Source organism: Musca domestica, unplaced genomic scaffold (assembly GCF_030504385.1).
Source record: "Musca domestica strain aabys unplaced genomic scaffold, Musca_domestica.polishedcontigs.V.1.1 50, whole genome shotgun sequence".
Lineage (NCBI taxonomy): Eukaryota > Metazoa > Arthropoda > Insecta > Diptera > Muscidae > Musca > Musca domestica.
The window spans coordinates 2,476,644-2,493,727 of record NW_026712347.1 but is presented as its reverse complement, the minus strand read 5'-3'; the positions used below and the strand labels follow the sequence as shown (position 1 = coordinate 2,493,727).

Genomic DNA, 17,084 nt, shown 5'->3' with positions numbered 1-17,084 from the left:
TAACACCCTCCTTTATTTTGAAGAAACTTGAAGAATTTCAAAAAAAAATCCGTCAAAAAATACAGCACAAAGGAAAACCTTTATATGTGGTCTAAATGAAGACGTGGACCTACGTATACAATTTTCCGTCATAAATTGTAGTACTCATTACGAGTTTCAAACACGAAATTTCAAACAATTTTGGTGAATATTGTTTTAAAATCATCAAAGTAGCCAATATTAGAAGATATCGTTATATTGGGGATATGAACCTGCATACGAGCATTACGAACTTCAAATTCGAAATTTGGAACAATTTCGTTAAAAAAATTCGCTTAAATCATCCAAACAGCGAATATTGAGGAAACCCTTGTCGGGGGATATACGATAACGTGGACCTGTATCGACAATTCTCTTACAGTGTTAAAGTACTCAGAAGTAACACCTTGTAAATTTGGCTACATTCATCAAAAACCGAGTATCGGGAGGTACAACTGCAACTGCAGATTTTGGTGGCCAAAATGTTTGCTTGGCCCAGGCTTTAATATACCCTTCAGAATATTTTCGCGATAATATTCGGCATTTATTCTGATGCCACGGTCGATTAATACGAGCGAAGAGCGACCATCGGCTGTTATGGCGGCCTACACCATCACCATGGCCGGTGGTGAATGGTGGCTGGTGGCCAACCGAATGAGCACATTTTCAGCTGACCTTATTGTCTTACTTGCCAACACGATCATTTTGTATGTTTACAAACTGGACAAGCTGGACAACGAATGTTTTCTCATCGGGGAAAACCAAATTCGGCAGTTCGCCACTTTCGACCAAGCGAAGCAACTCTTTAGCTCCATTGAGTCTATTTTCTTCCTCTTGCGGTGTAAGTTCTTGCACTTTTTGAATTTCAATGGCTTTACGCCGAGCTCATTTTTCAATATTTGCCGAATGGTATATTGCGATATGTTCAGCTCTCTAGCCATTTTTCGGCTACTGCGACCCGGGCTTCGATCAAGTCGCTTATTTACTTTTCGAACCATTTCTGCTGTTGTTGCTGTTTCCTACCGTCCACTTCCTTGGCATCGGGCTACGCTACCAGTACGAGACACAAAAGATTTATTCACATTTAAATGCTGGAGTGCTCTAACGATAGCCACTTGTGGTTTACCAGCCAAATATAAAGAAACCACACTATCACGCTTGAATTCCATCACGAAAAAGTTTTTTTTTTCTGGAAAATTCTCACCAAGATGCTTTTGCACGCTTGTAAATTATATAATGAGCTATCACTGGAATAATTTTAACAACTTACGGACGAGTATCTTAGAAATGACAGCAGTCTGAAGTTGGTTGCAGGTTTTTCATCGCACCCTGTATATAGAATGTTTTATCCGTAATATCCAAATATCTTTTTCAACAACAACTAACACTGTAAAGAGTAGGCAACTCTGGGTTAATACCAATTTTCGTTTCTCCTAAAACTATGCAACATTTTGTGTATCTATGAAAAACAAGGCCAATAGGGTTGTCGATAATAGAAAAATCCCTTCATAGAGGATTTCAAGCGAATGTAAAATTTGTTGGAATTAATTTAAGAATTTGATTAAAAAATTGTGATAGTTTGTGGCCACTGAAGATAAGAACTTATAGAAGTTATCTGACTTATAATACGTTTATGGTTCACCGGATTTAAATGGATTATCATTGCATATATCAAATAAATCCTCATAATGGAGGCTAACATAGCAAAATGTTCTAAAGTAAACATTATATTATTAAAATTCAGTCTATATAATTTATAAAAAAATACGGTTGGAAAATAGCCAGGCTCATTGCTTGTTTTTCCAAGCAATGGAAATATTTACGAGGGCTTAAGTCATGGAATGCCATACGAATGTTTTAGTTGTGCTTTTAATATATTTTATTTATCAATCCTCTTAAATCGCTCTGCAAATCACAATTTTCGAACGATCTTTAATTCATATAAAGATTTCCTTTCATTACAATTTCCCGATATCCCGTAGAAAAGGTAATGGTACATACTGTACTCGAAAACTAACAATAATAAAAAAAACAAAAAAATGTTGACAATTATGAGCCGTTGATGAAATGATAATAACTTAAATATAAATCATAAAAATAAAATATTTATAAACTAAAGCATCAAATGTGTTAATAACATCACGATTCTGTTATCATTATATGGCCACGAGACGAGATTGCCTATATAAATGCCTTTTTATGTTTCTCTTTTTCTAAACAAAACATCACGAAATTAGAAGCAAAATAAATTAGATAATTGATTTTCTTTAGAACAAAATGTCTGGAATTCAGCTATCTTGTCTCGGGATGTTATAAATTTTTTTACAACTCTTATCAGAAGTGACTCAACAGATGGTTTCGCACAACGTTTCACATGTCGTTGTCGTTCATCAACATCCATTTAGTTTACAATTTAAATCTAAACGTTAGACACTTTCAGTTTTCCCGCGAACGTCAATAAATTCGAAGGTTTTGCGGGTATTTTTGTAAATTAGGTTTCTTTGAAATGGCTCAAGGACACTATAATGCGGCGTATGACGATTACGAGAGTAATGCGGAACCGAATCGGAGTGTTAGTGATATTTTATGATTCTTTTTCCTAGATTTTTCTACGACAGAAAAGGATTTATTTTGAGTGGTTTTTACATATGCCGCAAGATAGTCTTCAAAATTGAAAGTGTATTTCTACAACACTTATATAGAAATCAGAAACAAGTGCCAAAATATACAAAAAAGAAGAAAAGCATAGGTGTACGAAATAGTGTTGAAGTGGTGTTAAACGTGTACCCAAATTCTTAATTATGGATGCTGATTGTGATTCTGCTAATTTTTCTGAGCTTTAGCTTCGCGGTTTTTGTGCAACTCGACAGCTTAAAAGCAAGAGAAGGAATTTGACATTCGGATTCGATATTTTTTTTTACAGAAACCCATTTGTATGAAAAATGTTTCCGTTTTCCTTCGAGTTATCGATTCTATTCCCCATTCGAGTAAAGACAGAAATAGACAAAGAAACCCAATACACAAATAGAAATTTAGAGAAACAGGTCAATAAATTGAATAGTTTTTTTTTTTAATTTTGACCATTCTTGTATAACGATATTATTTTATTAAAATAATTGACAAATTTTATTTCGCCATATCGTATTATCAAGAACGTGTTGAAAATTTTACACCTGCGGCTTCCACTTAAAAAATAATTAAAATTATTATTTACATTCCGAAAATATAACTTCAACTTCAAATTTAAAAGATCGATAAGGAAGTTACCAATTTCGTGGAACTCTTGACAATTCCCTCTCTCTCTCTCTCTCTCTCTTTGCTCACAAATATTGTGGTGATCAGTGTGGCCATTTTAGCATATTTGTAGCTAAATTTAGCATTTATTTTTTGTATTTAGCCGCAAAATTTTCATTATAGCATTTTTCTTAGCTTTTTGAAATTATTACTTTAGCATTGTTTTGTCCAAAAATTTTATTATGTTTTAGTACTTTCTTATAAATCCAATTTTTCTTAAATCTAAAAAATTAAATTACATGAACATTTTGAACGAAATTACTATTTTAGAAAGCAATGGCAAAAGCTAAGTACATATGAATGGACAAACATAAACTCAACGATTTATTTTTGGATATGTGTATAAGAATTTAAAAATGCTTTTGTTATGTAGTGTCCAGTTTTACCATTTAGTAACGCAGAAGTGGAAAGAGTTTTCAGTGGCATTAACCTTATAAAAGCAGAAATTAGAAAATGATATTATACACTATGAATACACTTATTTACATTAGATACGGATTGAAAAGGTTAATTCGCCTGGAATTCACTTTCAGCATTTCGGTGAAATATACATTTTGGTATTATTTTCCACAAAAATTGGGGACCATTTTTTTCCGGGCCGATACCGAACCCTTACTAAAAATTTCCTAAGGATCGGACTTTTTTAGTTTTTGGTCCATTTGAAAACCTAAACATTTTGCGATCATGACACTAACCCCACCTCCATCCAACATTTCGTGAGGATCGGGCCATAAATGTGCTCTGTATATAATATTCTAACTATATAGTGTTTTAAGGAGTAAAAATATTACAAAATGTAAAATTCAATATTGTAAGTCAAAATGAAAAAAATATGTCGTATATATATATATCTAATATCTTAACTATCGACATCTACGTAATGGTCAGAATTGACCTTTTCGGCTATTTGTAATTTCACCGTGATTAAGAATATTCGCGGTTTAATGGGAAAATTGTTTTTTTTTTTAACACAAAACTTATAGTCTAGTTCACCCGCTCAACATTATCCGATGACCATTCAAATTGAAAAGCCTAGTCCTAAGCTCTAGTCCCATGCGTCGATTGGTCTATAATTGTGACCTGTAGAGTGATGGCAAATTAACATAGCTAGATCGGCTCAGCTCAGCGAGATTGGAAGACCAATGTGTACTTTTCTATGTGGACAGCCAAAATTTTCGAAGTGTTACATAAATTTTGACCCAATCAAACTTATAATACCCCTAACACATGTGTTGCAGGGTTCAAAAACGTATTTATATTTGGAATTTTTTTGGCATTTTAATTTTTTTGTTTGTCATTTTTTAGCATTGTTTTTATGCAGTTTTGGCTGCAACACTATTTTAGATCTGATCACACTGGTGGTGATAGTTGCACTTAACCAGCGGTGCTCAAGAACAAAAGCCCGCTCGCCAGTCCTTTTCTCTCTGCTTTTAGAAATCATCAAAAATCATTTAACTCAACATTAACTTCGAATGTCCTCAACCATTTGGTACAAATTTGGCAATTTTCAAAAATAAAACCGGATAAAAATTCTGTTAAAATCTTAAAAATACCGAATGTAGCCATATGTTAGGGTATATTGGGGTCTATACGACGACTTGGATATGCATATGCAACTTTACTCATAAGATATTACAATATTCAAATGCGAAACTTAAAAAAAAATCAGTTTATAATGTAACTAAAATCATCAAAATACCGAATATAGGGAGGTATCATGGAGGTTATAAAACGTGGACCTGGACAGACAATTTTCTGGCATAGGCTGTAGTATCCATTACGAACTTCAAATAAAAAATTTGAAATAATTCCGGTAAACAATGTCTCTAAAATCATCAAAATACCCAATATATGAAGACGTGGACCTGCACAGACAATTTTCTGTCATAGGCTGTAGAACCTATTACGAATTTCAAATACCAAATTTGAAACAATTCCGGTAAATAGTGTCGCTAAAATTATCAAAATAAAGAATACCGTGGGTACCGTTCTGCACTGATAATTTTCTGTCATAAGCTGTAGTATTCATTACGAACTTTGAAATAGTTCCGGTAAATAATTTCTCTAAAATGTTCAAAATACCCAATATCGGGAGGTATCGTTATATGGGGGCTATACGACGACGTGTACCTACATGGCCCATTTTCAATACCAAAAGTCCTGCAGACATAATACATATTTGAGTAAAATTTCATCAACCTACTTAATTTCGTTCGGAAGCTAGAGTGATTTCCACAGAAGGATAGACGGACAGGCGAACGGACATTGCTAAATCATAACTCCCAAAAATAAAGAAATGCAACTGATAATAAATCTATCCTCAAATTAAAAATCCACTATATAATGCAATTGCCATATGTCTTCGAGGAGTTCTGCGATGGTTTGTGTTCTGCGGATTTACGTGGGTTTCCATCAAAAAAAGAGATGTATTGATGATCGCTTGATGTGTAGGTTTCTAAGACCTTCCACTCTTTTATTTTGTTTAGCAAGTTCTTTGAATCAAAAGTGATATCTGGATCGGTTGTTGGCATTCCCTAATCCGTAGCATGAGAATTAAAGTCTCCAGCTACTATCATGTCTTCGTATTGAGTCCTTGCAAATTCTTCAATGGAGTCCAAATTTCGCTTGAAAGGTTTTGATATTGTCACTAGGTGTGAAACAACAGCTTATAATAATCATCTTATCAAGCAGAAGCCCGGATATACGTGACTCTTTTTCACATCTTTTTTATATTCTGCCTGTTATCTGGAAGCCATATTGCTGCGGTTTTTTGACCTTTTTCTATCTGGACCTTTACAATCCCATGGCAAGTGTCCCGACTGAAAGCATTTATAGCATCTCTTCGCCTCGTTTCGATATTTGACACGACAATATGTCCATCCAATTAAAATCCTCTATTTTTCAAGCAGAGTATTCGCATTTGCTGCAGATAGTGACACGAAAGCCTTATTTCTTTTCTCGGCTATTTGTTGAGGTGAGTCGAACCTCGATGTCTTCGTTCGCAATCTTTGTCATCTTATTTATTGATCCAAGCACTTCTTTTTCCATGGAAAGTGCATCAAGGTCAAGAATCTATTGCATCTATTGTTGCCTTTGACTTTCTACTTTGGACTGTCTTTAACGGAGCCCATTATAGCTTCTCGACTATAGACTCTCTCCGTTTCGAGGCTCGACAATAACAGCGTTTGAAGGTTCTTTCGGTCTTTTATGACGCGATTTTCATCTCTTTGCTACTCTTTCCCATTCATATGTCTTCTCCACCTGTGCTGTATGAGTGTTTTCCTCGAGTAGTGTGTGTTGATTGCATCATCGGTATATGCGGGGGTGTTCCGCTTTTTCCAGCTTCCTCGACAGTCTAGTAGTTCCCCTAGTTCCTTTATACCTGTTTGAACATTCCCGCTAATCTATCGCTGCTTATTTATAGCTGTTTTCATTTTCCTAAACACGTTTTCACAGTTTGCTATGGCTTTCTCCTCAGATGTTCTTATTTTAAGAATGAATTCCTGGTTTGGAGAGTTATGAATCAAAGTAATACTTTCTGTAAGGGGTTCTTCTGTATTTGTTTGTAGAGTTGCTACGATGCTCTAGATTTGGATTTCTTCCTCTTTTATGCCTACTGCCGGAGTGTTCACGGGAGTTCTTTTAGTATTTGAACTTACGCGGAAAGCATTTTCTCCTTCTGTGTTTTTGGGATGATTCTATTGGGTCTCAATTCAAAGCAGTTATGCTTCCTCGTTTTGCAGTTAAGTAAACCCGAGGGTACATTTGCAAGCATTGAGGTCCTCTCGAGGGTTGACACAAGACCTTATGAGTATTGTGTTCAGTACCGGGTCGGACATTAATTAGGATAATCAGATAGACTGATCCTACATGGTCCGGCGGCTTCCGTTCGCCATGTCGTAAGAATCCTTGTCGGACGTGTCTTTTTATAACATATCCTCCTCATTCACCGCTCAATGGTCTGGAACTACTTATTTCGCTGACCAGCACATCTTTAGGCTGTTCAGTTAACCGCCACCTACAACCAACGTAGTAGCTCCGAGCTTGAAGCCTATGGATAATAATAATCTAATACTGATGAAATTGTAAAGAAAATGTAATATTTATTTTCGAATAATTGTTAATTAAAATTTTAACTTTTTGTAGGTAAGGTACCGGGAGTAGTGGGCCGATGAATTCCCTAACACCATATCTCTGGTTGAAAGAAATATTTTGATCTACAAAGTTTGAAAAGAATCGTTGACTTGTTTCGCATTTATGTCAGCTATAAGTATTGAAATTGTAACCCTTTGTGCGAAATGCACGAGAAAGGGGGACCGATATGTCTCATCTTTGCACCAGATTTTGTGTTAGTAGAAATATTCGGATGTGTGAAATTTGAAGAGAATCGGATGCTTATTTCGCTTTGGAGCGTTGGTTTTTCAAAATGTTGACCCAGTACTCTATAGTACTCTATAGGCCTATATTCAAGCCTTCGTTGTAGGGGATGTTAAAAGTCAAATTCCATCCAATTTTATGACCTTTTCATTTATTCCATTTAGAAACCTACAATAGAGGCAGATCTTGAAAAACCTCCTCCCCCGAAGAGAGACAAATGGGGTAATGACATTGAATTCTTAATGTCCTGCATTGCTCTCTCCGTTGGACTGGGTAATGTGTGGCGATTTCCATTCATAGCCCTGGAGAATGGTGGAGGAGCCTTTCTGATACCCTACGTTATAACACTGCTGCTGGTTGGCAAACCGATTTACTATTTGGAAATGATTTTGGGACAATTTTCCAGTCGAGGCAGTGTTAAGGTCTTTGAATATGCACCGATTATGAGAGGTGAGTTGGAGAAACTTTTTTTGTCAAATATTTCGTACTTTTAAATAAATATTACAATTTTCAGGCATTGGTTATGGCCAAGTCCTTACCACATTTTTCATTTCAACCTATTATTCCTCGTTGATGGCCATAACCCTGCGCTATGTTGTGGATTCACTTTATGCCACCTTGCCATGGAGTTATTGTCGAGAGGAGTGGGGCCAGCTGTGCATTGATTCAAAATTACAAAAATCATCCACAAATCAAAATTTGTCAGAAGTCAAGAAAACCTCGGCGGAATATTATTTTGTGTAAGTTTTGGCAAAACCCCATTGATATTTTTTCAAAATATTAATAATTTCAGAAATATAGTTCTCCATGAAAAACCGAATATTGATGATGGTATTGGTGTGCCCAACTGGGTATTGGCCATAACTTTGGCCTTTGCTTGGCTGGTAATTTCTTCGGTTATCATTAAGGGCGTCAAGAGTTCTGGCAAAGTTTCCTATTTTCTGGCCATGTTTCCCTATGTCATCATGTTGGTGCTGCTGATACGTTCCTTAACACTGCCGGGGGCATTTAATGGGGTTTTGTTTTTCCTAACGCCACAATGGGATAGACTCTTGGATGCCCAGGTTTGGTATGCAGCGGTAACGCAGGTATTTTTCTCCTTGACGGTGGGCTATGGTGTTATACCGATGTATGCCTCGTTTAATCGTTTTCGTCATAATATTAAGCGGTAAGTTTGACATGAATTGATGGCTAAAACGGAAATTATTTAAAAATCCTCTTATCTTTTAGTGACTGCAACATTGTAACCACCTTGGACACATTTACCTCCCTTTTGTCGGGCGTTGTTATTTTTGGCATTTTAGGTCACTTGGCCCATGAATCGAACACAGATGACATTAAGAGTGTGGTGAAATCGGGTCCCGGCTTGGCTTTTATATCCTATCCAGATGCAATTGCAAAGCTGCAGGCGGCTCCTCAGGTATATATTTTCACAACATATTCGAAGACTCGAATTATATTGTAACCCTCATTCTAGGTCTTCTCGGTCCTGTTCTTTTTCATGCTGTTTACATTGGGAGTGGGTACCATAACTGGTGTATTTTCCACTTCCATTACCGTAATATGTGATCGCTTTGTGTCCGCAAAACGTTGGATTGTCGTCATTGTCATGGCCACCATTTGTTACTGCTTCGGTTTGATGTACATCACGCCGGGTGGCCAGTTTATGTTGAACTATATCGATTTCTATGGCGTTACCTTTATAGCAATTGTCTTGGCTATAGTGGAGTTGATTTCAGCTGCTTGGATTTATGGTAAGGATACATGAAACATAAATCCATAAAATTTTGGTGTAGATCATCCGATTGAAGATAAATTAATTTTGCCATTCCCTTTGTGAGCCACATAAACTTAAAATTCGGCCAGTCCGAATGAGAAGAAACAAGTAAAAAAGCAGTAAGACAAATCTATGTCTGCGTGTAAAGTACTCACAAGGAACTCCTTGTGTGGATTTCCAAAATACCTAATATCGCGAGGTATTGTTATATGGGAGCCATACGTTATCGTTAACCTATATAGAGAATTCTCCGTCGGGGGGTAAAGTGCTCACAAAGAACCCCTTGTGTACAAAGAACCCCTTGTGACCATTCCGTTGAAAAATATGGCTAAAAACATCAATATACCGAATATCGGGGGTACCGTTATATGAGGGCTATACGATATCGTGGACCTTTATAGATAATTCTCTGCCGAGGTATAAAGTACCAACAAGGAACTCCTTGTGTGGATTTTCAGACAATTCCGATGAAAAATGTGGGTAAAATCATAAAATACCGAATATCGGTGGGTACCGTTTTATGGGGGATATACGATATCGTGGACCTGTATAGACAATTCTCTCTCAGGGGGTGAAGTACTCACAAGGAACTACTTGTGGGGATTTTAGACAATTCCATTGAAAAGTGTGGCTAACATCATCAAAATACCGAATATCGGGGGGTACAGTTATATGGGGGATATACGATATCGTAGACCTATACAGACAATTCTTTTTGAAGGGGTAAAATTCCCACAAGGGACTCCTTTTGTGGAATTTCAGACAATTCCATTGAAAAATGTGGCTAAAATCATCAAAATACCGAATTCCGTGGGGGTACCGTTATATGGGGGCTACACGATATTGTGGACCTATATAGATAATTCTCTGCAGAGGTATAAAGTACCCACAAGGAACTACTTGTATGGATTTTCAGACAATTCCATTGAAAAATGTGGCTAAAATCATCAAAATACCGAATATCGGGGGTACCGTTATATGCGGGCTATACGATATCGTGGACCGATATAGCCCATCTTCGAACTTGCCTGCAGACAAAAGAGAGATATGTGCAAAATTTTAGCTTCCTATCTTAGTTCGTTTAGACTGTAGCGTGATTACAACAGACGGACAGACGGACGGAAAGGGCTAAATCGTCTTAGAATTTTACGCTGATCAAGAATATATATACTTTGTTGGGTCTAAAATGATTATTTCGATGAGTTACAAACGGAATGACGAACTTAATATACCCTCCATACCTTTTTTGGTGGAGGATATTAAAACATTTGCATAAACATAGATATGTTTGGTACTGAAAACGAGACATATTGGCCTCTGTTTTGCTAGAGTCTCTATAAAAGTGAAAATTAAGGTGCACAGAATTGGTATGTGAATATTAATTATTTTATTTGATCGCCATGTCAATGTAAGTGGACATTATTGATCCAGGTTTATGCATAGACCCTTTTGATGTCTTCAGGCACAATTTGTAACTCTATCAGTCGCAATTTGAATTTCGCTATAGGTCCCGTATTTGATTTGAGTTTGGAATTTTGGTAAATTTTCCATACACAAAAGGGACGAACCTATTTCAGATGGGATAGCAGCAAAATCATTGCTGAGTGCTCCCTGCACTAGTTTCGATTCGGTCAGCGTTAGAACCTACTTCATACTAATATTAATATTACAACGTACCCGATTTGGATACGTTCATTCACTTTATATGAGATGTACGATTTATTACGCCAATTTTCGATTATTTAAAAAAATTTTGACTTGCGTTATTATAATTAAAATGTTGATCATCTATTGAGATGGTACGAAGGAGTGGGCCAGGTTTAGACTATATCGACTACTTCCTTCACTTTACATGAGATATATGATAATTTTTCAAAAATGTTGAAATGTGCGTGACATTCCACATGTGTATTCCCCTTCGTATAATAGTTATACAAATTTGAAAAATTGAGTTGCGGATACATACCATATTGACATTAAATCTCTGGTTGAGGGAAACATTTAGATACTTCTAGAATCTCTGACTTGTTTAGCAAGTTATGTGAAATTTAAATGGGTGGGCCTATTTGTATCATTCATTAGTAAAAATTTTGGGATAGTGAAATTTAAGGAACATTGGAGGCCTTTTTCGCATTTTATGATCGGTTGGGTTATTTATAATATTACCCCTTTGTGGGGGACGTACCAGATGAAGTGGACCGAAATATTCGATCTTTACATCAGATTTTTTTGTTAATAAAAATATTGAGATGTATCAAATTTCTGATGAAAATATTAGGATTCGCAAATTGGATTATCATTTCATTGTCTGTGCAGTAAATTTATTCCATGGAAAATGTTTACATTTTGTGTGGGAGATACCAGAAGAAGTGGACCGACATTGCCCATCTCTGAACTCGATCTAAGTTTGACAATAATATCACGATGTACTAAGTTTGGATCACAGACAGACGGACTCCAAATGTCCTGAAACCGAATTAGTCCAAAGGGACCTAAGGTGTAAAACCATTATTTCGGTGACGCACTTTTAGCCCGTATGAAATGATATATACCCTCTCTAGTCATATGGCTGAGGGTATAAAAAGCTGCTAAGTTCGGCTGGGACGAACTTTTAATACCCCTGATAAATTGGAAGGAACTTCAAAAATTAAAAAAAATCCTTCGAAGAAATAAATGACCAGGAACATTTTACAATATGCAAACAATATACTTTCCAATTTTGCTCCAAATTTGCAAATCCCAATATTAGCATCGGTGTTAGGCCAGGTATGAAATTGGACAATATCTGCCCACCCTATCATGTACCTATCACAAATGGTCAAAATATTGAATAATTATAACTCTCATAAAAAAACCAGTAAGGAAAGCTCAAAAGTCGGGCGGGGCCGACTATATGATACCCTACACCACTATGCATATTTAGTAGAGCTCTCGTAAAAAGGTTTATACAGGGCATTTCAGAGCTCTATGAGATATTTGGTACAAAATCAAAATCTATCTAATTCTATCGTGCATTTTACGAACTATAGCTATCTCTGAACCGGGTTTCTCCAAATTTTACGTATTATCTTCTAGACTGGTGATTTGGGCTGACATTGACCATTTAGTGCACATTTAACCCGAAATCGGATGAAGATATATATGAGAGCTATATCCAAATCTGAACCGATTTCGATAAAATTTAAAACAGCTATTCCTGTGCTCCATCTAATACCTGGTACCAAATATCACGGTTGTGGAGTGAATATTACGAATGTATGGGACTAAAACTCTAAATCGGATGAAACATATATATGGTTGCTATATCTATATCTGAACCGATTTTCACTAAATTTGATATACATGCTTCTAGGCTGAATTTGGTCCGATGTACTAAAATTCAGTCCATTTGGACATATATCGGCCATTTGGTGCACAATTAACCCGAAATCGGATGAAGATATATATGGGAGCTATATCCAAATCTTAACCGATTTCGATAAAATTACAAACAGCTATTTCTGGGCTGTATCTTATATCTGGTACCAAATATCATTCTTGTGGAGTGCATATTACGAATGTGAGAGGCTTAAACACCAAATCGTATGAAAGATATATATGGGAGCTATAGCTATATCTGAACCGATTGTCTCCAAATTTGATATACTTGCTTCTAGGCCGAACTCGGTTGGGTGTGCCAAAATTCAGGTAATTTGGACTGATAGTGGATATTTGGTGCACATTTAACCCGAAATCGGATGAAGATATATATGGGAGCTATAACTAAATTTGATCCGATTCCCACCAATTTCAATAGGGTTCGTCCTTGGGCCAAAAAAATATTGTTTGGAAAATTTCATCTCAATCGGATAATAAATGCAACCTGCATTTTGTTCACAAGAATACATGGACAGACGGACGGACGGACGGACAGACGGACTGACATGCATAAATCGACTCAGAAAGTGATTCTATGAAGGTTCTCAAAAGTAACTATGGGTCTATCTCGTTTCCTTCTCCATGTTACAAACAAATGCACAAAGACATAATACCCTTACCACTATGTGGTGTAGGGTATAAAAACAAAAAAAGTATCCGATTATCATGAAATTTCACACATCACAATATTATTATTAACCCAAGGTCTGGTATGAAGATGGAATATATCGGTTCACTCCTCCTGGTACCTCCCCCACAAAAATCAAAATTTTGTATATATTCATGAAGCTTATATAACCCAAAATTAACATCCGATTCTATTCAGACTTGACACATCTCAATATTTCCGTCATCACAGGATATATTATAGAGATGGTAGAGATCGGACCATTCCTTGTGGTACCTCCCCCACAAAGGGTCAAAGTTTTTAATAACCAAAACGATCATAAAATCCGAAATATGCATCCGGTTCTCTTCATATTTCACAAATCGCATTATTTCTGAATGTAACCATTCTTGGGTGACGCGTGCTGAGGCAAGTTCGGCAGTTCACCACTTTCGGTCAAGCGAAGCAACTCTTCAGCTCTTCTGAGTATATTTCCTTTCTGTTGCGATGTAAGTTCTTGCAGTTTTTGGAATTTCAATGGCTTTAGCCCGAACTCATTTTTCAATATTTGCCGAATGGAATATTGCGATATGTTCAGTTCACAAGCCATTTTTCGGCCACTGCGACGCGTGTACCGATCAAGTCGCTTCTTTACTTTTCGAACCATTTCTGCTGATGTTGCTGTTTTCTTCCGTCCACTTCCTTGACGTCGGGCTACACTACCAGTATCACGGCAACGAGTGATGGTACGAGACACAAATAATTTATTCACATTTAAATGCTGGAGTGCACTAACGATAGCCACTTGTGGTTCTCCAGCCAAATATAAAGAAATCACACTATCACGATTGAAGTCCATCACGAATAACGTTTTTATCTGGAAAATTCTCACCAAAATGCCTTTGTACCCTTGTAAACAATATAATGAGCTGTTACTGGAATAATTTTAACAGCTGTCGGACCAGTGGCTTAGAAATGACAGCAGTCTGAAGTTAGTTGCCGTTTTCTCATCTCACCCTGTATATGGTCATCCTGTCTCTAAAATATTTAAGTTTTGTAAAAGCTATATTCTTTCTTCTGTTGATTGTTATCGGCTACGATATCAACTTTGTCTTAACATTTTTATTTCAGGCGTTAAAAGCATTTGCAGAGACATCAAATTCATGTTGGATATCAAAACCTCGATCTACTATCGCTTGTGTTGGGGCGTTATTACACCGATATTTATGACAGCGATTTTGATTTACATGCTGGTCGATTACAAGCCACTGACATACAATGATGTGGCATATCCTGAGTATTTATACGGTAAGACGATTATTTGAAATTAATTTTCTACAACACCTAACTGGCTTTCATTTCAGTTCTTGGTTGGTGTATTTCTGCCATAGGCATTGGTCAACTCATCATTTGGGCCATGTATGCGATATATGAGGCACCTGAGTTAAGTTATTGTGAAAGATTCAGGAATGGTTTTAAACCTCTATCAGATTGGGGTCCACTAGATCCGGAAACATTAAAAGACTACAAACGTTATGTGGAAGATCAGAGGAGAAGTTCGACGGCGCCGAAAACTTCGTTTTGGTCAAAAATCTGTGATAATGTTTTTGGTTAAGGAAATAAATAGATTTTATGAAAAAAAAAAAACATTTAATTTATTATTTTAAATGGCTTGTTTTCAAACAGAGAGCATCACACATTGGCAGTGAGGACCACGTATAATGTTGTTGTGATAGCCAAATTTTTCTAAACATATTCCCATTACTCCACCGCGAACTAGTGGTGATGCCGGGTATAAAAGGACAGTAGATAGCAGAATCGTGACAGTCAGTGTAAAGCCTTGCAGCGACAACATCGACCTCGGTAAGTAAACCAACATTGCTTCGAAGCCTCGGACGTCCATGTGCATCCTGAGAATCTCCTTGCCCATTCTGGAGACGTCTTTGAAGGATCCTGTGTGAGTTCCTAGACCTCCTTAGTGAATTATTTTATCATCCTTGAATATCCAGTAGTGGTTGAGTAGTTATAAAGGTCTCTTTCAACCGAATCCCAAATCCTTGTAGTGCTTGAGGACTTATTAAGGTCTCTTGCAACCGTATCCTACATCCTTGTAGTCTGTTTGACTACTTATTAAGGTCTCTTGCAATCATATTCTCGAATATCCTGTTGTGCTTGAGTACTTATTAAGGTCTCTTATCATCCTTGCATATCCTGTAGTGATTGAGTAGTTATTAAGGTCTCTTTCAACCGAATCCTAGATCCTTGTAGTGCTTGAGTACTTATTAAGGTCTCTTGTAACCGTATATTTGAATATCCTGTAGTGCTTGAGGACTTATTAAGGTCTCTTGGAACCTTATCCTAGATCCTTGTAGTCTGTTTGAGTACTTTTTAAGGTCGCTTGCTATCATATTCTTGAATATTCTGTAGTTTGCTTGAGTACTTATTACGGACTCTTGCAACCATATCCTAGATCCTTTTAGTGCTTGAGTACTTATTAAGGTATCTTGCAACCGTATCCTAGATCCTTGTAGACTGCTTGAGTACATATTAAGGTCTCTTGCAACCATATCGTAGATCTTCCGTATCCTAGATCCTTGTAGTCTTCTTGAGTACTTATTAAGGTCTCTTGCAACCATATCCTAGATCCTTTTAGTGCTTGAGCACTTATTAAGGTATCTTGCAACTGTATCCTAGATCCTTGTAGTCTGCTTGAGTAGTTATTAAGGTCTCTCGCAACCGAATCCTTGAATATCCTGTAGCCAGCTTGAGTACCTTTCAAGGTCTCTCGCACTGAATCCATCTCGAATCTTGAGCACCCAACTTCTGTGCCCTAGTCCCGTTTCTCGAGGGCTTATCTTAGTTGAAGAACCACTCCCTCCATCCCGTACCGAAGACGATACGGATCATTTTTATTTACTGTATAATAAACATAGTATAAGTTCCTCTCTCAATAAAACGTCAAATTAAACTCAAACCACTGTTTTTCTCTTTCTGTCTCAACAAAAAACTTTTTGTTGTACGAACCCCTGGACCCCGGCGAGCTATTCCAGCCCAAGGAGAGCAATCCAGTCGTTACAACTATATTAAGAGGAATTCAACTGTTAATTCCTTTGCGTACATTAAATCGGCTCTCAAATCCAGGGGATTTCATTTGACGTATTCGTAATGAAAGTAACAGCTAAAATCCTCTGGATTTTTTTTGTGTCCGACGTTTTAATATATTTTTATACCGCATCTGAGACTACGATTGTGGATTAAGAGACTACTCTCAATCTCTCTCAATACTCTCTCAAGAGATGATTTGTTATTAAAGATTATATTTCATGTTTTTGCTATGTTAGGTTCACCCCAATGTTTTGTAATGAGATGCTGCCTGTAACCGCTTAAAATCGGTCCATACAGCTGATTACCTCTATGATTTCATTACAACGGGGATTTGGCAGTGTTGCGTGAGTCTACTTTTTTTTTCTTATTTTGTGATAATGATTTCATGCACGAGAACTGTTCTCTTCCTTATCGCAGTGCAAAACCGAAAATGAATAATATTCTGATTTTACTTTCCGAAAATTTTGTTTGTGAAAGAATGTAAACATT

At 36.7% G+C, this 17,084-nt stretch overlaps 1 protein-coding gene across 1 annotated transcript; it reads left to right on the top strand.

The window, feature by feature from the left end:
• The first annotated feature begins 2,453 nt into the window (after positions 1-2,453).
• LOC101897478 (sodium-dependent nutrient amino acid transporter 1-like) lies at positions 2,454-15,118 on the top strand. Its single transcript, XM_011296260.3, has 8 exons — positions 2,454-2,590; positions 7,854-8,139; positions 8,204-8,429; positions 8,483-8,857; positions 8,920-9,109; positions 9,167-9,443; positions 14,622-14,798; positions 14,855-15,118. Exons 1-8 carry the CDS (start codon positions 2,525-2,527, stop codon positions 15,103-15,105), a joined length of 1,848 nt encoding a protein of 615 aa, XP_011294562.2. The 5' UTR covers positions 2,454-2,524; the 3' UTR covers positions 15,106-15,118.
• Positions 15,119-17,084: the final 1,966 nt, after the last annotated feature.